This window comes from Coptis chinensis, chromosome 3, assembly GCF_015680905.1.
Source record: "Coptis chinensis isolate HL-2020 chromosome 3, ASM1568090v1, whole genome shotgun sequence".
Taxonomy (NCBI): domain Eukaryota; kingdom Viridiplantae; phylum Streptophyta; class Magnoliopsida; order Ranunculales; family Ranunculaceae; genus Coptis; species Coptis chinensis.
In genome coordinates, this window is record NC_141458.1 from 12688215 (window position 1) to 12713183 (window position 24969).

A 24969-nucleotide genomic window follows, 5' to 3' on the forward strand; every position below is an offset into this window, starting at 1 on the left:
ATTAGAACACAAAATTTTAACCTTAGCAAAAATCACATTTAGCCTCCTGGGCCCTTGCATATCTTGAATGAAATACAAAGTAAGAGTATACTTCGCTGTTCGTTGCTATACTTTTTGAGTTTTGACGCTTGCTTGCGCAAATATTTGCGCAGCTAGCCAGCTAGGTGAGTTGTTGACTTGCACATAACTGGCCCGACTTCAATCACTCATGGTTGTCTGGGGTTCTTTACCCGAAGGATAATATGTATTTATGTATAACAGATTTCACCAAAACTCACTAATGCAAACTTTTTCGTCACACCTAGGCCCTAGCAAAGCCCAATTTTTTACTCTGGTTGTTTATGCTGTTACTGAAGATATCAAGATGGCGGCACGGGACGAGTGTGGAGCGTTCCTGATCCGATGAAAGCAACCTTAATTGGGAGCGACCTTAAGTGCGAGTGACTGAGGCATTCGCCAAACCCCTCCGATCTCACTGCCCCCCAATTGCATCGAAAAAAAAAGAAGATATCAAGACGGTAGTTTTTCAACTCAGTTGTAAATCTTGAATAAGTTGTAAGGAGAGAGATCCATATACAACATTTTTATTCAACAATCTATACAACACCCTTTTACAAGTTGTATCAAAGGCTAATACTTTGTGACTATGACCATACCACTATAGAGATCATATCTACAAAATTTCATATCATTCTAAAATCTCTATCCCTTTTAAAACTTGATTTGAAAATGTAATTTATTTTAACAATTAAGTTTTAAAATTTTACAACTCTCTTTTGCCATCTTTAGAAATTTCCAAATGAGCTCATTTTTTGCAAATATATTCTTTATGTACGAAAATGACATCCACAAATAAATCGTAAATAAATTTGTAGAGTGAGATGAAGGCCATTGTATAAACTGTTCTATATGCAAAGTTGTAATGCTGAAGTCGTTGTCGTTGTCTAGCCTCCAACATGCTGATCAACTTGATCAGAGGGCCCAAACGGTTGAAGGTAAAAGTTATAGTTTTAGAAGCTGAATAATGAAACAACAGTCATCCTAAACTTCTTCATTATGGGGCTAATAAGATTGATCTTTTAGTGGGAAAACTGTGAAAGATTTGCTGGAGTATGCAATAGTAAAATGTATACTTTGAACATCGTGCATCCATCGCAACATCAGATAAAAGAAAATAGCCATTTATTCAAGTTACGAAGGAGTTACCTCCTACTATTTTCTTATCAGAATACCACAATATAATACATGAGAATTCTCGATTTAAAGTGAGCACACGCCACTAAATTTCTGGTAACCAGACAAGCAGACTATAATACATTTCACAAATTCTATGTATAGACGCACCTTTATAACTAGGGCGAACTTCTATCAAACTACACTTAATTACTACATAACTCAAACAGGATTATATGAATAAAGCAGAAAACAGGCCTTCTGTTAAATGGATTATCCGGATATGGTGTCTTCGACAGTTTATTTAGTGTCTTGAACAGTTTTTTTTCATTTACACTTATTATATGGTCATGGAAAAGAATACTGCTCTAGACGCTCTCCCACCGCCCCGACTATTGCCTAACGTTTTTTTAGAACACTGTTCATATCTCGAACCTATGGGCCTAAATAAAGCCATAACAGTTGTCCTTATTTTTCTTTTCATATTTTTATTTATTTTATTTTTCCGCTAATATTTTTGTATTTTTGTTGACGGTTCACACAACCTCATTTTTATTTTATGTTTCTTTTTGTTGGCTGTTTTTTATTTTTTCATCACCACTTTTTGATCCCCTAACCAACTTGTCGTGGTCACTATCTCATGAACTTACAACTTTGTCCAAAAAGATTAAAAAAAACATTAGTTTTCAACCTAGTGGTATGTCTATGTAAATCAGGTGTTGGGTTAGGTGTTCATAGGTCGGTTCTTATCGGTTTCGATTCTGGGTCTATTTTTAGCGGTTCCTATCGAGTTCGGTTTTTTTCTTATATTTTGAAAACCCGGATCCATACTCATTAATTAAATCGGTTCCGGTTCGGGTTTCGGTTCCTTCTCGGGTTATATATTTTTATTGCTAAAATTATTTTTTTTTAGTTATATAACCGATATAAAAGTTGATTTACGACGACTATAACACTTGTCATCGATATTTTTGCCCTCTCATAAGAAATAATGATCCTAAATTCAATAATAGTATTTGGAAGTTATTTAAAAATTTTAAATACATTCTCATATATTATACGTATGTGTATATTTTAAATCGAACATGTGTATATTATACTATACGTAATGCATCATATATAGAATAAATACCACATGTATCACAATTGTTAGTTAGCATTGCATGTATTCATTATCAAATATATATACATATCTTATCTTATATATAATGGGAAAACTTGCCCCGTTTATTAGTCCCCGTATTACCGGTTTTACACCAAACTTTTAAATCACAAGGGTACCCGAAAGTTTCACCCACGAATTTTTCTCCAGTTCATCTTCGAAGGGTAAATTAGCCATTACCTCCCGTATTCCCGTTAATCGGCCTATAAAACTCAACATCTTCGTAAAACAGAAACACCGTTTCGCGGTTTCCCAATTAAACCGTTCGTTTGTCTTCTCCGTTCCTTCGCTCCCTCCCGAATTTAAGACATAACTCTGTCATTCCACTCAAAACAACTTTGTCATTCCTCTGCTGATTGAATTTATGAATTGAAATCTACTCATAGGAATTTTGTTTACTTCTTCAAATTTATTCTATTTCTTACTTTTTTCTTCCAAATAAATAGTGCATTTATCATTCAATACTTTTTACCCAACTTCCACCTCGAGCGAAAGGTATGGTCTTCTAATCATTGCCCAAAGTTTTCAGTTAACCAACCGTTTCGATACTTTCCCAAAGAAAAAAAACATATTCAGCAACATCTCTTCTTCATCTTGAAAATCCCTCTCCACATGGAAGAGGTTAGATTATTATTTTTTTAATTTACTTTTAAATTGTGTTTAGGGAACAAGTTTGGTTTCCAATTTGTTTGCGCTGGCACCATTTTACAAGAGTAACGATGCTTTCTTTAAGACATCAACTTTCTTTATCTGCTCTTCATCGATTGGGTATGTTTATTGTCTGCTCTTCATATTCTTCATCTTTCAGCCTCGTTTCCCTGCTTCACTTTGCATAATCTCACACAAGGTAAAGATGCAGAGGTTCAACAATAAGTCACTGCAATGTCTCAGACACGGGAAGTGCTTTCACCACACTTAACTTGGAGAAGGCAAGAAAAGACGGAAATGGTTTGGGCAGTGGAAAGCTTAAGTTTATGATATGCAGAACGTGGTTGTGAGCATCAAGTCTAGATGGGTAGCTATTACAGACGATGAATTTTTCTCGTCTTGCAATGAGACGGAGAGTGATTATGGTGATCTTTTGACAGAGGGTGAGAATAGTCAATTGGAGGTTGCCCTTAAGATAGATTCGTCAGAGTCAATGCCAGAGAATGGGATTTCGTATTGGTTTATTGCTCATCGGCATAGTTGCTATGAGCAAAGATATATATATATATATATATATATATATATATATATGGAGGGATAGAGGCACATTCATTATGCGCACATTATAGCCACATTTTCGACATACAAATGAATTATGGCCTAGTTTTTTGTGGAGATGATCTCCCTACCATGAAGATCATTCTCACAAAAAATCATAATATTTGGATATGTCTAACCATGTAAAAATTAATGTTCATTTGTGTTTATTTTTGAACTTTTCATCTAACGGTCTAAAAGTTTTGTGAGCATGTTCTAATGTTAGATTTCTTTGAATGAGCTGAATTTTTGTGAGCATGTTCTCCATGATGGGGAGATCATATCTACAAAAAATTAGCCTTTAATTCAACTTTTAAGTCCATGATTTTGCTTAGATTAATTTACAATGTGGCTATAATGTGCGCATAAGAATGTGCCTCTATCCCTCCCCTATATATATATATGCAGTGGAAAGCTAAAGTTTAAGATATGCATAACGTGGTTGTGAGCATCAAGTCTAGACGGGTAGCTATCACAGACGATGGAATAACCATAATGGTTTGCACAAAAGAAACAAAACGTGTTTAGAGGCATTACCTTTGCCTTAACGGTTAAACCATACTGTAGGAGTTCTTAATTCTGAGAGGAGAAATTAGTCTATGGTATGAAAAAACAGTGAAACAATATATGACTGTGTATACAGTGGTGTTGGCGTCAAATCACGAACAATGCTCTTTCATGTGTCCTTTAGAACCGAGGTTTGCAATGGTGAGTGAGAGTCCTCTGCTGCTTTTGATTCTAGATGACCCATGTTAGTTAAAGTAGAGGCAGAGAGCTTCTCCATTTTCTACCGCACTCTACGTGCACGCTGCACCATTGCCGCTTACGTTTCTGCATCCATGTATTTATAGATAGACTTATATCTTACTTATATTTGTATTTTTATGGATGTGCAGAAGTATGTTCGTTCACTCTACCACCTACATCTTCTTTTTGCCTTCTTGGCTTCTCGACCATGTTCTAATTAAGCTACTTGGCAACTCCTTAATTGATCTTCTAACTTCTCTTTGATTAGTGTAAACGTACAACTGTTTCAATGGGATTTTCTCTTTTTAAATGTCCAGTAGAGATAAAGCTCCACCACTGTCTTTTATAGCCTTCAGCAATATGTTCATGCTTTCTTTATTTGGGTTAGTTTAAACTTTTATGCTAACTTTAATGTAACTTTAATGCTATCGAACTTCGGTGCTTCTAAATTTAGTATTACCATTTGCTTTAACGTCTATTGCATTGCACTGCTTTACACATCCAAAACGTTGGCCACAGTGACTGCAAATACTATTCCTGTCTTCACCTTTTTAATGGCTGTTTTACTCAGGTAATTCACTTCGATCATTCTTTTGCTGCTGAGTGATAATTGGAAAATACTGTACACTATTTTAGGTTGATTGCTAAATAATTGCTCAAGACTTTTGAAAGACATAACATAGGCCACATTAATATATTTTTAGTAAGAATCTAGAGGTGCTGAGAACAATGTTGTACAGATTCTTCCTAATCATTACTGGTTTATATGTAAAAACAGTTCTTATCTCAATAGCTAATAACAAACTACGAATGGACAGGTTATCTGGATTATAACTGACGAAATTTCCTTAATAAATGAATTGGTCTATGTTTGGACATGTAAAAGATTACCAACCGCTCGTCATGCGGTGAGGCTAGGGGAATCTCGGTAAAATCTGCACATGAGAGCCTCAAATTTGTTCTTACAGACATTTGGAGTCCAATGCTAGCAAAGATCTGAAATCTCTTTTCCACCAAAGAAACTTACCACCCAACGAGAGAACTGCTCCCAAAATTGCAGAATTAGCGTGATTGTAACAGCTTTATTCCTTAAGGGTTATCAACACCGCAACAACTCTCTCTGCTTTATAAGGTGAGGTATTCTTTTTGTGTTTTAACTGTTTTTATAGTTAATTATTTTTACAAATCTGTTTAAATTGCTAAGAGTCTTATCGGTGGGTGTGTAGATTTAACGTTCCTTTATAACACATTACTTGAATATCCGAGAAATGACTACTGGAATTATTAGGTGTAAATTACTTTTCGTTTTATTGAAACTCAAGATGTTGTTATTAAGTAATAGCCGTTGTACATATATGTCACTATGTAGTAAGAGAAGTCATTTTACTAACATGATCGATGAAAATTAAATGCAAAGTGTTTACAAGATATATCTTGCATTTGCCAATAACACGATATACGAGTTCCAAAGATGCTTGCTATCCCAACTAAACCATGTTGGATTGCCCCAGTGTTGGCAAATTCTTTTCTATTTTCCCCTATCAAATACTTGAGACATGAATTTTCCCTCGCCGCATGGTAGAGCCAAGAAGCGGTCCACGAGTTCATCTCCATATCCCGTAGAGTTGTAGTAAGTTTGAACTTCGGATACTAACACCGGAAGAGCCTCTATAGGTATCAGCCGAAAGTGAAAATCTGTTATGCATGCTTAAGAAGCATACATGAATATGTTGAGTTGATTTTCTTAAAGACCGATGAAGCCGATGCCGTAGCCATTTCTTTGTTTCTGCAGAACCTCGTCCCCTGGAAAAGACCGCGGTGAATGTTGCGATATGAACTATTCACATCAAGAAATTGAAGAACATTAGGAGGCACTGTCTTTAAATAAGGTTATTGTATCAGCAGACAACATAATAGTATACTACAAAGAAAATTATCAATTCGGGGGGAAAAAAAAATATTAAGTTGTCAGATTGCGCTCTTTCGGTCTTTACTACAGGCATTAACATTTAAAGTCGAACCACATTCATTTGCCCCGACTATTTAGCTCGTCATCGAGTAGCTATACCATATCCATTTAGAGATTGGTACCACGCTCTGGATACGCCCATTTTGTACCAAAACCGCCCTAAGTTTGTATTAGCTGGGTTTAGTGGCATGTTAAACAACTTACAATTTATTTTTTTAGTTATTATGCGTCAGTTAAATGCATCATATTTCTTTCGACAGGGGGAGAACCCAAACAAAAAATGGTTAAATATCTTTGCCAAATAATGAACAACTTAAAATTAGTGTGGCTGATGGATGTACACTAGCTGCGCAGCAGTTGATACTAAATACTATTAAATGGAAGAAGCCACACAAGTTTATGTAGAGCTTGATGCACTTATTATTCTCCCCCTCTTCTTTCAATGAATAAATTCTCACAATATTATTTCGTCTTGGTTATATCTTATATGAATCCATGCAACCATCTCAATTGGAACATATTATTACGCCACTCTTGTTGTGCTTTGTGCAAGCTTTTGCCAACAGATATAAATGCAAGCATCACCGTGGCAATCCTAGGTTTTCTTGAAATGTTTTAGCACAAAAAGCATAATAAAAGATAGAATCTTCTTTAGGCAATTTAACCATTTTTTTTTCACAGCAGAGGAAATATAAATTAATATGTTAGGGTCTCCAAATCCATAATATGTCGTAGCTTGCGTATGCGATTCTAGACCAAATCATTGACTTTGCTTATTACAGCGTCTGAGCCCTCTTTATGTATCCACTGAATAGGTTATTGTTTATGTTGTGCAAAATGCTTTCCAATAGCCGTCAAAGTCTCATGGCACGCACGTTGTGCGCTTTTTAGCCATAACTTTTGCTGATTATGAATATTAGATTTGATTGTATTCAATATGATTGAATGTGACAATCATTCACCATGGTACAAGATAATTTACTAAACCCTTTACCATTTGATCAAATTTTAATTAAGCATTTAACTCTGTACAAGACTATTTTTTTTATTGATCTATGCAGATTCCCTGTGAACTGTGGACTGACCTCTTTTGGAGTCCAAATTAGTATAGTTCTATTGGCACATCATCTGACCAGCTTTCCTGATATTCTCCACGTCTTAGCCTCTTTCTTTTAAACTCTGCGCAGTTTGTTCAAAATAAAAGGTCAGTCCGCCTGACTTTTTTTCCCTTAACAATGGATTGCGACTCTGACAAGGCCAATAGAATCATTGGTGTCGCAGAGTATGGGATATGGATTGTGCTTTCATACTGAACAAAATGCAAGGAACAGTCTACCATTGCGACGCTTTCATACATATCTCTATGGATCCATGGCAGTTCCAATATTCTAACACCATCTCAACTATCCGAGTTCACGGACACCATGGCTGTAGCAGGAACTACAAGTTCACGGTATGATGTGATTAAAAATAACTGCAGACTTCACCCTGAATTCTAGCTCTAGATTTAAGTGATAAAAATCCAAGATACTTGGCGGACAACTGTTCCAATTTCTGACATGCTAGAAGGGACACAAATGCTTCCACTATGTCATGCCTCATGTACAGAATGTGGACACTTCCCCACTTGCAAGAAAAGGTGGTAGGAGATATTATGGAGGCAACCCATCTGTTACCGAATTCTTAGACAAGACATGTTGCAATATCTTCGTGCTGCTCTATCTGAGCTTCTTAGTACCCGAAACGTTCTGTTCATGTTTGGTCAGATGGTCGCGCCAATTGGTTTGTCGCAGGACAGCCAGATCAAGGCGACGGTGGGAGCTTTCTCATTGTTGCAGTCCACTGATTTCAGCAGATGTTTAGCTTGGTTCTGATTCGGTTTCAGTTTAGATGGGATCTTACATCGACTCCTATTAATCACTGCAAGGACCTACAATACAGGCCTCAAAACAAAAGAGTTGTACATTTTTTTTATGCTAATCAACTATATTGAAGTTTATTTTTTGATTTCTCTGACATGCCCTGCATCTCTTTAGGAACCACCTGAAGAAAATAAATTCCTCGGTGGTACAAAAAAAAAACCCAGCTGTTACCGAATTCTTAGACAAGACATGTTGCAATATCTTCGTGCTGCTCTATCTGAGCTTCTTAGTACCAGAAGCGTTCTGTTCATGTCTGGTCAGATGGTCATGCAAATTGGTTTGTCGCAGGACAGCCAGATCAAACAAAATTTTGTACCCTGTTGTGAATGAAGTCATACATTCGGGTATGTATTGATTCACATACTCTTTAATACGCTATATTTGTCATCGTATTTTTTTATATAAAATTTGCATATACTTTCCCGAGTTCCTCCTCTTGGAATGTTAGGAAGTGAGGGTGTAAGGAAGTAGAAAGGTATTAGTATATGTAACTATGTCTGAAAGACATCCTAATTTGACGAACTCAAAGACGATTTGATATGACCTACATAGGTTGAAACAACAAATGTGCAAATAATTGTAGGATGTGCATCATGGTCAAATACTAGGCAAGACATGTGTATATGCTTTAACTATTCATAGTCTAGGTGTTCACTTCTTTTACAATTATTAAATCTTAAACAAAATAAAGGCATTACTACTTTTTATGATTAAGGATCATGGTAGCATCATAGATAATCAAGAAAAACAATGTAACTATTTCATGTAAGCGTGCCTGCTTAGAATAAGTTAATGAAAAATATTTGAGTCTTATTGGTTCTTGAATATTACCTGATTTTGTGCAGCATGCAATTTTTTGAAACAGGTAATATACACTGGAAGACAAAGGGCTTGAGCCTGTTGGTTCTAGCTGTCACTTGCTTGACGAGCTCCGCGTCCTCCCAGCAGTCCCCTTTGATTAAGATGTTGTTCTTGATAATTCTAACTTATCTACTACTGGTTCATCTTCTGCGTAAGTCTTTTGAACATTAACTTCATTAGTAGTTTTAGTTTTATTTCCACTACATTCACGAAGAGAATCGATATAAGCTTTATCAAACCATTAAAGTGGATGAAAATGGGAGTCTGAGTTCTTGACTTCCTCTTCAATTGCCCTGGGTAGACTTTCTCTATACTCGGCCATGCTATTGCCTGAACATGTATAAACCTAGAACGAACTTGACTGGCCAGCTGTATTTCTCGAATATCCGCTTGAAGTGAGAACTCCTAGCCAAGCGGGAGCTATCACTAGGGCCGATGATCCAACCCCATACGGAAAAGCCCTTATGATGATCGGGCGTGATCCATTGCCGATGTAGGCTAGAAGCAGTATCAGTTGAAGCTATGGAGCACCCCTTCCAGTTTCAGGTCGATATTTAGTTCCATATCCTATTACGGATCCGGATGTAGAGACAGATTCTAAGCCATTTGATCGAGATCGAGTAGCTATAGCGGATCTATTTAGAGATCGGAACCCCGATTCAGGTACACCTATTTTAGTAGCAAGCTGCGCTTCTAAGTCTCTGCATTAGCTGGGTTTAGCCGCTAACTAATAGCATCAAAAGATTCAACTCTAATCGTGCTTGAGCCCACTAAAAGTGATAAGACAACTCGCCACCAAACCGAACTTCAATCCAATAAATCCAGATATCTTTTAGGGCTCACCGGCGGTTACCGCCGCTTTCGGTTGTGTTCCGCAAGTTGGTTTGGAACCTGCCTTGATTTCTCACTCTGTCTCCCGGACGCCTTTTGATTTACCGAAGTTTGTGAAGAATTAGTAGCGGGCATTCATTTCTATAGTCAACAATATTATGCTCCCTTTCCGATTGTGAAAAAAAACTGCTTTTCTCGCTACATCATCAATGGATCTTTGATTCCGATTTATCTGGTGGAATGAGAGATCACATGGACGTCCACAAGAGTGACACCTCAAGCCCTGATGGCAGTGAGCCCATATATGAAGGAGAAGATCGGATACTACATTCAGGAATAAGGATTATTATCTTATCCATGTATGAAGGAGAGGTAATTTTGGCTGAACAAGCTGGAAAAGGCACAGACGAGTCTCATGCCAATAATGATGTCACTCACCATAATGGTAAGGTTCTATTTGATAACAATGAAGATAGTGTAAACTGTACATAATTTTGGCGGCTAATTTGGCTAATTTGACGCATATTTTCTCTAACCACCAGTTTTTTCTCTTTTTTTTTTCCAAAATCTGCTGCAGGAGAAGTAATTAGGAATTTTTTCAAAACCATGCAAGCCAACTAACTATATATGGGTACTGTAATGTCCTCTTTCTTCCTCAGACGATTTTCCCATGTGTTTGGCCGGGTAATAATAATTTGATTTTTGGCAAACTTTTTTCTTATTCATATTATTTTGCTTACTAGAAGGTCCGAAGGAACGTGAGCTCTGTGTTTTTCTTCGTAACAATCATTTCACCACCATGTTCAAGGTTACTTATAATTGGTTATAGTTTCTATTGTTGATTTCTTTATTCTTCTTTTTTCTTCTTTTCTTCCTAAACAAATATATGTGGTTTTGACATGATGACTTTGCTTGCGGTTCAAGGGAGAACTTTATCTCCTTGCTACTGACCAAGGTTTCATAAACCAGCCTGATTTGGTATGGGAAAATTTAAATAAGGTAATTTTGATACTATACTTCTGAGTCTGTTTTACATGTTGCAATTCTCAGAGACAGGGAAAAGGATCGTAGTGACCCAGTTATTAATGTTATTAATGGACTGTTTAAATTGCAGCAGGCATGTCAAATGCCTACTACCCAATCAGAGTTTCAGCTTGGGGCCTTACAGTACACAGTTTTCAACCTTCGTTTGTGCAGTATGCATGAGGTTGGGTTTTCAAAACATGGCATGTTGCCGAGGTCTCAAGCATCGCTCAGCTACATGTCTTCTACTCTGAATCCTCTGATTTCTTCTCCGTTATCCTCACATCGAATCCTCTGGGAGTAGCTACAACACAAGTCACTTCATCTGTTATGCCCTCTTTTTACTTGGTTGGTCCAAATTCGTTTGATTCCCCGATCCTCCTGCCTACATGAGAAGAGGCAATTTCTCATCAGGAAGGTTCATTTCAAATGCACAATTCTCTGAGTATATCTGTTTCTGTAGAGCTCGGGCTTTTTGCTTTTAAAGATTATGGATGCTAAATCTGAGTTACCAGAAAAACAATTCTCCCATGAAAATTTTCTCCAGGGGTCTGGTTAAACTTTTTGAGGTAAAACACCTGTTATCGCCAACTTTCAATGCACTTTATGCTGCTGATGTTGTAGTTTGAGATTGGAGCATGTAAACGGTAATAGGACTGAATGCTGGAGATGGATTGGACCATGTCGTTATTATTATTGTCCTAAACTTACTATTGTTTTATTATTTATGGTTATTAGATATTTTGTTCTTGGAATTTATTCTCGAAATGCAGTGTTGATGCTACTAATGTCTACTACATTTGCTCTGCCATGTAATAGTAATGTGATAGAATTTACATAAATAGTTGTTCGATCAAAAAAAAAACCTACTAGATTTGCTCTGCCATGTAATAGTGTTTGTTATGATATTGGTAAACAAACGCTTTCTTTGAAGGCCCCTCATGATTCAGGTGCAGCTACTGCCTACCATGTAGTATAACCATTGTTGCTTAATACGACGATGCAATTCAGCTGTGCTTTAGATTCTCCCTTTGGCCAAATCCTTTAACTTAGATAATATTGGGGAAATGAGTCCCTTCGCTTTACGTTACAGCTCGTTTCTATCTAGATTCTTTGACTGCACACAGCTGCAAATTTTGTTCAAAATCATTGTTTGAGTTAATATTATGTTTTTTATTGTTTCATTTTATTATCATGCAGTCTATCTCTGTGCAGGTACGAGTGTTTCCTCTCTGAATAGATGCTTTCTGGCGCACATAATCAGCCTTAAATATGTTTTAACTTATGTCCTTATCGCATATTCTCGACCTTTTAATTAGAACTTGGGAAGTGACTATCGAATTGCGTAGTTAGTGTCCAATCATTGGTGTCTCCTCAGGTCGTTATAAACGTAATCATCATCATGCCATCAAGATTCAAACTCCATTTCCCATCATCCCATGTAGTACGAGGAGAGCAACAGAGTGCCAATATCAAATGTAAACCCACTATCACAGTATTCCCACTTTTCCTCCAGTGCATATATGGACTATACCACGTGTGGATTGGATGCTCCTGCTTTGTCGAGCGAATCTGAAAGGTTCACCGTCGTGAGGATCACTATGAATTTTTATCCCATCTATGAAATATTGACCAGGTTATGAATAACTTTTTCCCATTTCCCTAGGGAAACATATATTACATAAAACAAACAAAAAATAATGCATATTGCAGTTTTTCTGTATGTGAGGAATCATATAGTTTAACCTGATTCACAATCAACTTGCAGTTCAAGCTTTTGTTGGGTGTGTCATGCCTTGGTAGCTCAAAACAAAATGGCTAAGAAAAATTAACAAGTTTCAGGAATAAAGGATTAGATTCTCATAAATGGCATGAAACCAAATGATTACCAAATAGAAAACACCGTAATGGTATTGTTAATGGATAAGTCAATATTTTGCCTCCATTCTCTTGCCAAAACTGTTCAACGAGACTACCATTTGGCTCAATATTTATATAATTCTCTGCATCATTGCCATTGTCCATGCTACCGACAACCCATGTCAAGAGATTGTTCGTAGGTTAGTTAGTACTCAATATTTGAAATCAATGCTGTATAAAACGACCATTCATCCAATGCAATCAATACACAATGCTCCTCGGAAAACCAAGCCACCACTACCAAGTACAAATCCATGTCGCCAACCAAGTCACAACGTCACCACTAAATGGCAGTCGACAAACGGGTTCCAAATAAGGCGATCTTTGCTAAAGTTTATTTTAAAACCATCTGCTGCCGATCTGAGGATATTGAGTACTATCTTGAAATATTTGGAATAAGTCCCAGTGATATGCCGTTTACTCTAGATGTAATTCAACAATGCAGTTAGAATCCATAATTTCTTACTTCTGTGCACCTCCATACAAATGGATTGAAAAAATTCAATTCTCCATCATTTGAATCATTCAATCTTGCCACATAGCCATCTTATCGAAAGCTATTATTTATACATTCAATTCAGTCCACATATTATATCCAACTTAAATGTAAACGTTTCTAAATTTTTTTAAAAAAAAATGGCTTTTTTTAGCTAGCAACATTTTCTTCCTCTATCCAACCTATTTACTTATTTAATCAAACCAAAATATTCAACGACAAAAAAACATTTGCTAATGGATTCGCTAGATCATTTTGAAGACAATAATAAGAAAAATGTTATTCTTCTTGCATTTTTCTTTAGATATTTTAATCTTCAGTTAAGAATACACATTATGTTGCACAACATGATGTAGTATTCTTATATCTTACAGGTAGTACTCATATGAATCAAACAATGTTCCTCCATCACATATATAATCCTGGCCAAGAGAATTACACAACTAGCAACACAAAAGTGAATTTCCTCAACATAATATCTATTTTTTAGGTAAATAAGTTTGTGGCATATAGAATACTAATTACATACTAACTAAATTACAGGCAGTTAAATACATCTTCAAATATATTTATTCGCAGCATGGCAGAGCAGCAAAAATCGTATCAAACAAAAAATAAAACTAACGTATTCAAATGTTTTTTTTTTCCCCTTAATTAAAGTTTCATTCAGACAAATTTAATATGTAATATTTTACATTATACATAATTCTTTCCTTTTATTTTTTCCGCCCCATTTTTCATTGCTAGCACGTGCAACGCACGTGCCCGTTTACTAGTAATATATAAAGCATGTACACGTTCATATAGACAATGCATTAGTTAATTCATAGTATACGATACATGAAGACGTAAACACGTAAACATTATTATTAATATTTATAATACACATATTTAATATAATATTATAAAAGATGCATTTAATAACACACATTCACTATTATGCTAAATGTTATATATATTTAGTATGATTTTACACCTAACAAATATAGACTATATATCTCTACTACTAGTATAGTATATAATGATCGTGGCCTCTTAAATCCATCCGGGTCTTTTTCTGACGCATAATACCTTTGATGAATAATAAAATCAGATGCCTACATATTTATTAATGAGGACTACTTTGTTTTTTTATGTCTTTATAAATTTTCAGTATCGATATTGTCCTTAAATTAAAGTATTACTTAACACTTCAAATAAGAGGAATCGGTCATTTTACATGTGATGATGAATTAAAAAACCATATCCACGCCTCATTTTGAGTTGCACGCCACTATAAATGCAACTAATTGCTTATTAAATGACATTTAATTAGGCGGTTAAGGAAAAAATGAAAAGACCAGAGAGAGAGAGTACGAAACCCAAACTCTCTTTCTTATCTCCTTCTCAATCAAGAACAAACCACGAACACCCCCAATATTCTAGATTAAGACCTACACCAAATTCGATCCAGATTATCCAATCCTCTCTCTCTATCTTCTCTTCATTTTTTTGTTCCATTCCTGATTCGCAGAGAAGACCTATATGAAGCTTTTCTTTATCTTAAAAAAATCAAAATATTTATTAGCACTCTGATCGGTTATTTTCCAAACTTCAACTAAAGATTTGTTCAATCTCATAATTGAAGTCCATCGAAGGTTCGTCGGTTTGTCCTGTCGATCATTCTTCATGTTTGTTGATTTATTCTTTCAATCTTCTGATTTTTTTTTAATTATTATTTATGAGAATCTCTCTTGAGGTTATGCGGATTTTTTTTGGAGTTGGTAGGTATTAACTTGACGGATCATTATTTGTTTTTGTTGTGGATCTTGTTGACAGATCGACCGAGCTCTATTCTTTCAGCTAAAATACAAGCAAATTGTTGGATGCTTATCGAAGTCATATATGGTTTAGTCAATAACTTTAGGAACTTGAGAAAAAATGAAAGAGAAAATTATTTAAATAATTGTTTATTTTAATAATAAGTACTGCCTTATCCTGAATGATTTTATGCATTGCAGAGGTTGGATGGGGTTTGTAGTGGACTCGTAGTGTGTTGAATAAGGTATGCCAAACTTTTCAAGTAGATTTGCACTTTTGCAGTCTTTTGGCAACTTCCCCATCTCTCTTTTATGAAGCTTCTATAGTCTAAGACCCTTTTTTAAATTTACATGTACAACTTTCTAAGCTAATTACTTTGTTTTGTATTTTACCAGGTGATTGGTGCATGTTGTGTTGCTTGCAACTAGCTAAATTTTTGCCAATTTCACACAATTCATGGTCAGTAATCGAGATCAAGGCCCAAAATATTGCCGATATATCCGATAAATCTTGGTAAATTGGTACACCGATATCAATATTTTCGACATATATCTACCGAATATTGAACCCTTTTTTTCGATATATATTAGAATTTCTGATATAAAATTTTATATCGCCGATATAATTGATATTTCTGATATAATCGATATATATCAGTTGACTTTTTGACCATTTTTTAATATAAATTTGATATTTCCGATATTTTAAATAGTTTGGACTGGTCACCAAAAAAATGGATATATCCGATATTTTCGATATATCCGATATATATCGGTTTTTTTGATTACACTTGATATATTGATCGATATCGATATTTTGGGCCTTGATCGAGATCACTCTCAATGCTATGTCATAGTGTATATAGATGCATAATGCTTTTGGATTGGATTTCACTAGCCTTCACTTTATTTTGTCTATTCTTTTATAATCTTTTCACATGCTTCCATTGATAATTTCATTAGAAATCAATTTTTTGGTTGTGGTTCTATGACTGTATTTCTCTCTACCGGAATAAGTTATTTGTTTAATTTGTGTTCTCATTAGTCTTTGTCAAGAGATTAATTATGCCTAATACTTGGTATGCATGTTCTTTCTTCTGGTCAACATAAACATCTTCATTCTATTGGAAGTAAGCATTGTGTTGTTTTTTCCTTTTATTTCCACAGATATCACGATAACACTGATATATATACAATATCTTAGTGTATCTTAGTCCAGGATTTAATCTTAAAAACCCTTCTGCTTACCACCACGACATCTTAGTGCTTGGAGTAATGGTATGACCAATTTCTTCTTTTGGTTTGTTTTCCATTGAGGGCTCACTCTTCTTTTATCGTTAACTATATGCAATTTGGAATTCATGATTCAAGGTTTTGCTCTGTGGGTTGATTGGTCTACCTCCTTCAAACGGTGTCCTCCCTCAATCCCCCATGTATACTAAGAGCCTTGATGTTCTTAAGAAGCAGGTACATTGAAGTACTCTGAAGATTATTCTCTTGACCAATTTTTTCTGGTAGAACAGTATTTGAATGCCTAATTAATGTCATTAATGGTCCACAGTTGATTCGAAAGAAGATGGTACGGAGTGCTAAAGAATGCATAAAGCAGCAGGCTAGCAACACAGAAATGTATGGCAAGATGCAAGCTGTATTCATAGAAATGGACAAATCCCTTACTGTAAGTTACATTCGACATAAAAGACCTTTTTGTCAATTTCTGCATCAGCTTTACATATTATTACCCTTTTTCTATACATATTTGGAAAGGATTCCCATATTTCACTAACGTGGGAAGGGTGAAGAAGTTGTGTCCTATAGATTGCATTTTGGCGGCATAGATTTTGTTCTATGACATTACAACATGTAATGTATTTGTTAGCAATGGCTTGTGTGTTTAATCACTTGAAGGAAGTGATTATTAGTTAAGATATATTAAAGAGATGACACAGGAAAGACAGTATATTGTATATATTTATCACTGTGTCAAGTGCCCATTTATTTGGATGGTTTAGAATGAACTAATCCATTACTATGACCTCATTGTTGAAATTTGTTGATTAACCACTGGATCACGTCAATTCTTTTATTTGTTGTTTCTGACTCGCTTAGTTGAGTAGTGGTAGCATCCAACTCAGCTTGCAGGGGTACGACTGATTGGAATGCTTATTGGCCCCCAAATAGATCATAAATGCTATCCTCCACCAGTACCCACGTGCTCCTAGAACTTACCCGACCTAGTCTATAGAGAGAATCTAATTCATATACCCAAATATACTCTAACGGTCTGACCTACCACCAAACAGTTCATACACTTAATCCGTTGAGATAGAGGTCCTTGGAATGTGTTGTGTTGACTAACACTAGAAGTCTCTAGCGATGCTCACTAACACTAGAGGAATTCCTAATTTGAAATATAACTTATTCTTTATACTTTTGACAACCACTAGAAGTCCAACTAGAGTAGAGCCTATTTCTGAATTTTCCCCTTTATTTAACACCCTTTCTAACAAGCTTTTGATTTCTTCCAATTTAGTGTTTATGAATCAAGTGGTACTTTCATTTACAGATTTTGAATCAAGTAGTACTTCCATTTACAAATTCGCTGATGCCATTTCTTTCCCAAAACAATTTTTGATTTGTTGCTTTTGATTTCTCGTGAGGCTTTGATTACTGAAAGTTCCGTGACATGCCCTTGGGATGTTAGCACTCTATTCTTCTCTTCTCAATGCATTATTTACTAAGTTTCCCATATGTTGTACGACGAACCAACAATACTTTTTCTTTTCTGTTGTGGGGTATTACACGGATAACTTTGTGGATAACAAGCATGCTTAAGTATGATTTTGCCTAAGTTCAGTCTTTTAGGGTGCTTCGATCGGTTTTCACCATGTAAGGACCATACATTATATGTTAGATCAAAACCATTTTGAATGCCTTTGGACTTCGTCAAACAACCATCTTTTCCCGTTCCGACATTATACAAGGACAAGGACATGTTGTGAACCCTTCATATTTTTTTTGTGCCAAATCAATAAAATTATCCACCCTTTCTCTATAGATGGTGCTCACTCGGTTTGGTTCATGAATCCACTCTTTCTGAATTGGCTGTGACATTCTACCCTTATGTAGGTACAACGATAAGAAAAAAAAAGAAAGGTAACTCTCGAGTTAGTTAGTTTGAACTTTGAAGCAATTATAAATTTGAGAACATGCTCCCTCCTTCTCAAAGAGTTTATTCATGGAAAAAGGTAGGTGAACTTCTTCTCATACTTTAGATTCCTATGTTGCGCTGCCCTTCACTCATACTTTAGATTCTGATGTTGCTACAATTTATCCTTTTCCAAAGTTTATTACACTTCGTCATATGTTTTCTTCAATATTGAAAGTCCTGCTTTGTTACATGAACTTAACCACTTAACCATTTAATTATTTGAAGATAGGGTCACGAAACGATTGCCATTTGTTCTCAAGATCAACGTGTCTGGATTTATGAATCTTATTATTGCGTTTGGATTTCCCGGTCTTTTTACTGCCAAGCGTTTAAAGAATTTCGATTTATTATAGCAAACCCCACTCAGATGCGCACTGCCGCTTCACCGAAAGGGAATCATCAACGGGTACACATCTCTCTCTATTATTTTTTTTTTTCCTTATTATGGTATTGCGAATTTGATCACAAGAAGCTATGCTTATATATTATTTACTCAATTTTGAAAATCAAAGTTCTCTTGCAATAGGGTTCACTTATTTATAACTTAAACGCATTCAGTTTATTTGCTTCCACTTAGAGTGTTATTTTATTCTGCTCATCAATATTTTTGCATCCTGATTAATTGTGAAGCGCAATGGTTGAATATCACAATTGTTTACCCTAGGTATGACCCACTTCAGATAATCCTAACATTTCATTGCTTATTGTTATTCATTTAATTCTTGGCGTAAACCAAATAATTATTGACTCATCAGATGATTACTAATAAGTTATTAAGTTATATAATAATGCATTCTTGCGTTACTGGTCCAAAGCCCAAATAAAGGAGGATGGAAAGAGTTATACTGTGATGTTGTATAAGGTAGAATATTACTTTTCCACCGCAGCTTGACGAGGTCTACTAACTCAGGCAAATATACCCTTTTACAGGTGTTTAGTAATTGTTAGAATAAACCAACTCAAATTATATGCTCTGTCAAATCGCGTGTCAAGAGATAAATGAAGCTAAATGCTCTGTCAAGAGAGGGGCATTCAGTCTACCTGTGGATTGTCGTCTGCATTGTGCTTAAATGACACAATTTGTAAATGAATGCACACTTCGCTGCAATCTATTATAGCTACATTATGACACAATTTGTAAGGATTTTAAATCAGGAATATTTTCTTAGCATCCCTTTAACAAATAAAGCAATACATCACGTGATGTATCTATTTTTTTTTTTACTTGCTCTATTTTTTGACTTGGAAAGCATTTATATTTCATTGTACAATGGACTGAAATGTAAATAACTAAATATATTAATAAGGTGATATGTTGTTGATACATTGCATGATATTAGAGCTGATTAAAGTGACATGTTACGCTGAAAATAGTTTTTCCATAGAACCATATATTGGTTTTTCCATAGAACCATATATTAATATTCAGATTCAGCCCTCTGAAGTCTCATTGTTTCTTTTGGGATGTCGCCTTCTACAACAGTTTGTGGTTGACATGTGTGTCATATTTTAGACAATGAAGATGAGATTTTATCGGGATAATCAGCAGACTATTAGGTCCGAGTTGTACCAAGACATTCAAGATGCACTAAACTTTGGGGAGACATGCAGGTACCTTATATCTTTGAGCATATCTCCACATATTCTAGCTGCACATTGGCATTCTCCATTTGATATTGTCTATCTATAATATGATTCAAATTGATGGTAGAGCTTGAGTACGAAGTTTAGCGCCTGTTGTTATCACCATTTTCACTGGATGTGGACATGTATTGGCTCATTAGATACTACAGTTTAGTGTTGCAGAACTTGCATTTAGCTGAAAATGTTTGTTTTATGAGTTCCCAAAGTTATCCCCATATCGCGCTACCACTGGAAATTTCCTAGCAGTTAAATTTCATGAATAGACAAACATTGGAATTTCATGAATAGATAGACATTGGAATTTCTATTAGGCAGTTTGTTCAGTAGAATGAACATGATCTTTTCATTCTCTTTCAGAAAAAATATCGCCTAATAACCAAGCTGTCTCAGGTGATATCTTTTTTGCCTTAGGAGTAATGGATCCTCCGCTACTAACATTATGGATTGTCATAATTTTCTTCGGCGACAGTAAGTTCTGTCTCACAATTTCAATTTGGTTTCTTATTTAGGAGTTTGATAATTTATGTGCGCTTCTGTAAATATTAATGATGTCGGCGGCAAGCACACTCTTTCAGCTGCAAGAGCCTTTTCGAATTTTCACAAGAAGGTGAGATAGCACATTAAGTAGTACAATTTAGTAGCACAGAATGTGCTTTATGTAGAAAATGATAGATTACAGAATTCCCAAAGTCATCCTAACAACGTGCTTCCCTTGGAAACTTCCTAGCGATAAATGTTGAGAATAGTCAGTGGACTTATTACCGAAAACCTTAACGGTTTGTGATTTCTAATAAGCAATTGGTTACTAGAATATCTGTGATTCCTAATAAGATAAATAGCTTATTAACCAAGCTGTAAAATTGTCTTTGGTGGTTTCTTATTCAGGAGTCTGATAAATCCTGTGCGCTTTTGTAAATATTCATGATTGTGGTTTGCATACTGTTTCACATACAACGGTCTTTTAAAACTTTTACAAGATGATAGCTCGAAGAAGAAATACTGTTGTGGATAAGTTTCTGTTGAGATGAAAAGAGAGAAGCGCATCAGATTTTCCTCTCAGGAACTAACGACTGCTACTAACAATTTTGCTAACGTTTTGGGCGAAGGTGGGTTTGGTGCACTTTATAAAGGAATTTTAGATAATGAAGCTCCAGTAGCAGTGAAGATTCTGAATGGGAGTTCTGACAAGAGAATTGAAGACCAGTTTATGGAAGAAGTGGGTACCATTGGAAGAAGGGGACTATGATGTCTGCGAACCGAATGCCATAACTCATCATCGTTTCACATGAAGTGGGGTAAATGGATAAAGCCTTGATAACATGGAGGGTGGGGATGGATCAGAAAATTACAACAACCGTTAACATGCTAACAGATCTACACAACGACAATCTTCACTCATATCTATAATAGTTTAATTGTTTGCTATTTAGGAGTGATGCAGATTCTGATCCGTAGCAAGCAAGGGTATGCCAGATCATGTATAAGACTTTGATAGAGCTCATGTCAATGATGAAATCGTTGCTCGAGAGCTCCTGAGGAAAATGCTTCTTGGAGGATCGAGCCATTTACTACATGAAACTAGCACAGTAGTTTTGGAGTTTTACAAAATCGAGTTACCTACTTATGATAGAGAAAACACCCAGCAAGGCTTGAAAATTGAAGATTGGAGTTTTACAAAATTGAGATACCTGCTTATGATAGAGAAAACACCCAGCAAGGCTTGAAAATTGAAGATTAGTTGCCTGTAATTTGTTACACATTGTCCCCATTTTATCTATGTTGATAACATATTACTACTTTCACATGCCGTGAATCTTATATCTATTTTTTCTTCTTCTATTACAAACACGTTACTCGATGCATTCTTAAGAAATTCTTCACCAGATTTTGCATATAACAAAGCTCTGTACCATAAATATTTTTGCAAGTAGAACGTCTAACAAAAAAATTGAAATCGAATAGTGGGATCTTTTAGCAAATTAATCGTATAATTCAATTTTCATTTTGTCTATCACGTGTATTGCACGTGCCCTTTTGCTAGTAATAATAATGTTTGGGTTTGCCTTTATTCAGTGTAATATAATACTAAATTCTATATATTAAAATCATACTAATCGGTTCCGGTTTTGGTTTGGGTATCCATGGGTTTTTACTATTTAGTTCTAACGGTTTCGGTTCTTTATCGGTTCGGTTCTTGAAGACCCATTTTAAATGGGTCTAACATTTTAAGACCTAAAACCATTATAAACGGTTTCGGTTCCGGTTCGGATAATTTGGTACCCATGCACACCCCTGGTTGGGTAGTCGAGCTAGAAAAATAATAAAGATTGCTGCAGAACTGCCTTTTTTCTAGACTCACTTATCCTACCCAATACACAGGCAAAGTTTGCTGCAGAACTGCCTTTTTTCTAGACTCACTTATCCTACCCAATACACAGGCAAAGATTGCTGCAGAACTGCCTTTTTTCTAGACTCACTTATCCTACCCAATACACAGGCCCAAGGATAGCTGCTCACACGGGCCAGAAGCCCAGAGATTTATTCAGGTCACGTTACGAAGTACTAATCAAGTTTGGCAGAGTTGTAGCAGCATTTACGTTAAACATCTACCAAGCAATCCATGGATGACTTACCTTTTTTCTTGTAAGAAACGATTCTGTTTCTTTATACAAACTAGATAACCATGATTAGATGTGGGTTGTTTAAATCAAAATACTGCGATATGCACAGTATATTTACAAAATGTCAGTGGATTGATTTTCAACACCCTACTAAGTACTTTCTAATTACCCCTGTAGAGGCTAACAAAGCTAAGTACTCTGTTATTGCTTCACCTTCTACTGTGACTTCAATGTCATAATCTGCAACGCGTCCCCTGCTAGTTCGCTAGCAATGGCATTTTCCATCTCTATATCTTGTGCTTCCATACGATTGATACCTGATGGACCTTCCATACCATCTGACAGACCTTGCATACCGTTCACATTGTTAAGAGTGTCTGAGCTGACAGTGTTTTCTGCTTCACTGCTAGTATCTGAGCTTTGAGAGTTCTGTTCTGAATCTGCAGAAGCTACACTGCCATGATCAGCAAGCGTGGGTTTAGGCACAAAGAAACCAGTACTAATAAAACACTTCATGCACCTTTCGATCGTTCAAAACCCATAGCCACAAGCTCCTCTATGGCAGCATTGGTTTCTTGTCTGAGTCTTTTCCTCCTCCTTGAATCAAATATCTAACTGCACTCCAGTCAAGAAAATAGAATTAAGTAGTCTGAAAAGGGCCATCAGGTAAAATGATCTCACAAATAAAAGAAAGTATAGTATTCACAACCTGAATCATGGAATTTATTTCTGGATTTGTCAAGTCATCCAATGCCTTTCCAGTATCATTTTCATTCCTTCGAAGGGCTTCAGCTGCAAGCCCCTTCTCGAACCTGTCATACATGGAAATTATTGGGTTAAAAGCAAGCTCATATGCTACATACCTTTTCCAGGTTATTAGCCGTACTAGAGGAAATAAACAAGTTAAGATTGTCCCTCTAATAAAAAATTTGAAATACCATAATACCTACTATCCGCACATCAACCACCACGAAAGACAAACAAGTACCTCCTTAATATCAAAGGACTGGTACACTTTTTGTAAACATATAATGATATAATAGACCTGCTTACCCAATTGAGACTAATTCTTTTAATCTTTGAAGATCCACAGCTTTCCTAAGGGGAGTCATTCTATAACGTTTCTGCTCCCAACAAATTTTAAAAATTTAAATGACTATGAAATTAATGAAAAAGACATCATAGAGTGAACAATGTAAATAGGGGCTACCATTAAAGGTACGTGCTTATTACAGCTTAAACCATTACAGATACAGGGGTTCATGGTCGAGCGAGTACTCTTCCTCATCCGCTGGGAATAGGAATTGGATCGATTGGCGGGTCCGAGAATAAAGCCATAAGCTGGTTGCTGGCCGACTAAGAATAGTATATATGAAAGGGATCCGCATCCCCTGTTAGCTTGGCTTGCTTGTAGAATCGCGATTGGCTTGATAGGGGGGCTGTCCCTTTCCGAAAAGGGAAGTGGAGTCCAGCCCAGAACCCATGACAGTCAACTCAAGGCAGCCCATGAAACGAGCTTCAAGCCCTGTCTTTCGGGTAGCAACCCTAATTCCATCCTAAACGAGGCGCTTTCAACAGCTACTCTTTCTTGACGTCTGTAGGGGAGTGATATTCTATATCCAGCACGCGCCTAACATGGTGGGAATGACACATCGACCTGTGTATCCAGGTCGCATCCATGAGCTAGTAGAACGCTACAGACAGATCGCAGTATCACGCGAACTACACGAGGAAGTGACGCGGATTCCCTATCCATAAGCAATCATGACTAAAAGTGTACTTACATATATCTTGACCGTCAGCCACTGATCACGGCCGCAAGCTACTTGTACAGACTGCCACTTCACATCATTACAGCAGACCTAGGAGGGCAGTTCTCACATGTGATCTTAATCTCCACCCCTCATTTGGGACATCATTGACACGTGGTGAGCAAGGATACACTCTCAATCTCTATAAATACCTCTCCTATGAACTACGCCAGACCTGATTCTACTCTCCCCCATACAACCCAGAGTAAGATACGTAGGCAGTTCGCTCTCAAGTCAAACTCGGTCTCATCCAAGAACCTATTCCAAATTTCCCCGATGATCGCTTTGTAAGGGAAAACCAAATCACTCCTTTACATTGGCGCCGTCTGTGGTCTCGATTACTTGAGAAACCATACCATTTCCAAACAAATCTGTAGCCAAAACTCTCAAGCCCACGAAGCATAGCAAGCCTCGAAGCTCAACTCCACCTTTTAGCAGGCCAACTAGGGACAGTGAACGAGCAAATAGCCGAGCTCAGTAAGAAAAACATCACACTCCGTTACCGCGGTGGATACACAGAACCCACTAGGAGTC

At 36.3% G+C, this 24969-nt stretch overlaps 2 protein-coding genes across 15 annotated transcripts; one reads left to right on the plus strand and one right to left on the minus strand.

The window, feature by feature from the left end:
• The first annotated feature begins 14616 nt into the window (after window positions 1-14616).
• On the plus strand, window positions 14617-21865 carry LOC147508005 (uncharacterized). Of its 8 annotated transcripts, none has more exons than XR_015217867.1 (9): window positions 14617-14986; window positions 15350-15393; window positions 16363-16426; window positions 16520-16615; window positions 16710-16826; window positions 18713-18765; window positions 19843-19970; window positions 20394-20471; window positions 20889-21865. XR_015217867.1 is itself a non-coding variant. In XM_086600622.1 (9 exons), the coding sequence occupies exons 3-9, from the start codon at window positions 15556-15558 to the stop codon at window positions 20926-20928; spliced, it is 645 nt and encodes a 214-aa protein (XP_086456748.1). In that variant the 5' UTR covers window positions 14655-14986; window positions 15350-15393; window positions 15545-15555; the 3' UTR covers window positions 20929-21865. The 8 variants fall into 8 exon arrangements, 1 of the variants encoding a protein (XP_086456748.1); XM_086600622.1 differs by lacking the exon at window positions 20394-20471 and adding an exon at window positions 15545-15608 and having other exon boundaries at window positions 14655-14986; window positions 18589-18765; window positions 19873-19970; XR_015217866.1 differs by lacking the exons at window positions 14617-14986; window positions 15350-15393; window positions 16363-16426; window positions 16520-16615; window positions 16710-16826 and adding an exon at window positions 17713-18396 and having other exon boundaries at window positions 18589-18765; window positions 19873-19970.
• Window positions 21866-22595: 730 nt separating this feature from the next.
• On the minus strand, window positions 22596-24220 carry LOC147508006 (uncharacterized). 7 transcript variants are annotated; one of them, XR_015216279.1, is made up of 5 exons: window positions 23835-24220; window positions 23678-23748; window positions 23334-23436; window positions 23145-23239; window positions 22596-23064 (listed from the first exon to the last, which is right to left on the minus strand). XR_015216279.1 is itself a non-coding variant. In XM_086599094.1 (4 exons), the coding sequence occupies exons 1-4, from the start codon at window positions 23910-23912 to the stop codon at window positions 23228-23230; spliced, it is 264 nt and encodes an 87-aa protein (XP_086455220.1). In that variant the 5' UTR covers window positions 23913-24220; the 3' UTR covers window positions 22596-23227. The 7 variants fall into 7 exon arrangements, 2 of the variants coding, with proteins under 2 accessions (XP_086455220.1, XP_086455219.1); XR_015216280.1 differs by having other exon boundaries at window positions 22596-23073; XR_015216277.1 differs by having other exon boundaries at window positions 23145-23436.
• Between the last annotated feature and the right edge of the window lie 749 nt (window positions 24221-24969).

What these genes read in the sequence shown, in the direction of transcription:
- LOC147508005 (XM_086600622.1), top strand. Translation starts at nt 15,556, where the DNA reads ATGTTGTGTTGCTTGCAACTAGCTAAATTTTTGCCAATTTCACACAAT. An exon ending in CCAATTTCACACAATTCATG is followed by an intron (nt 15,609 to 16,362) that starts GTCAGTAATCGA and finishes AGTGTATCTTAG; the next exon opens with TCCAGGATTTAATCTTAAAA. An exon ending in TCTTAGTGCTTGGAGTAATG is followed by an intron (nt 16,427 to 16,519) that starts GTATGACCAATT and finishes TCATGATTCAAG; the next exon opens with GTTTTGCTCTGTGGGTTGAT.
- LOC147508006 (XM_086599093.1), bottom strand. Translation starts at nt 23,912, where the DNA reads ATGAGGAAGAGTACTCGCTCGACCATGAACCCCTGTATCTGTAATGGT. An exon ending in ATAAGCACGTACCTTTAATG is followed by an intron (nt 23,749 to 23,834) that starts GTAGCCCCTATT and finishes TGTTGGGAGCAG; the next exon opens with AAACGTTATAGAATGACTCC. An exon ending in AAAGAATTAGTCTCAATTGG is followed by an intron (nt 23,437 to 23,677) that starts GTAAGCAGGTCT and finishes CATGTATGACAG; the next exon opens with GTTCGAGAAGGGGCTTGCAG.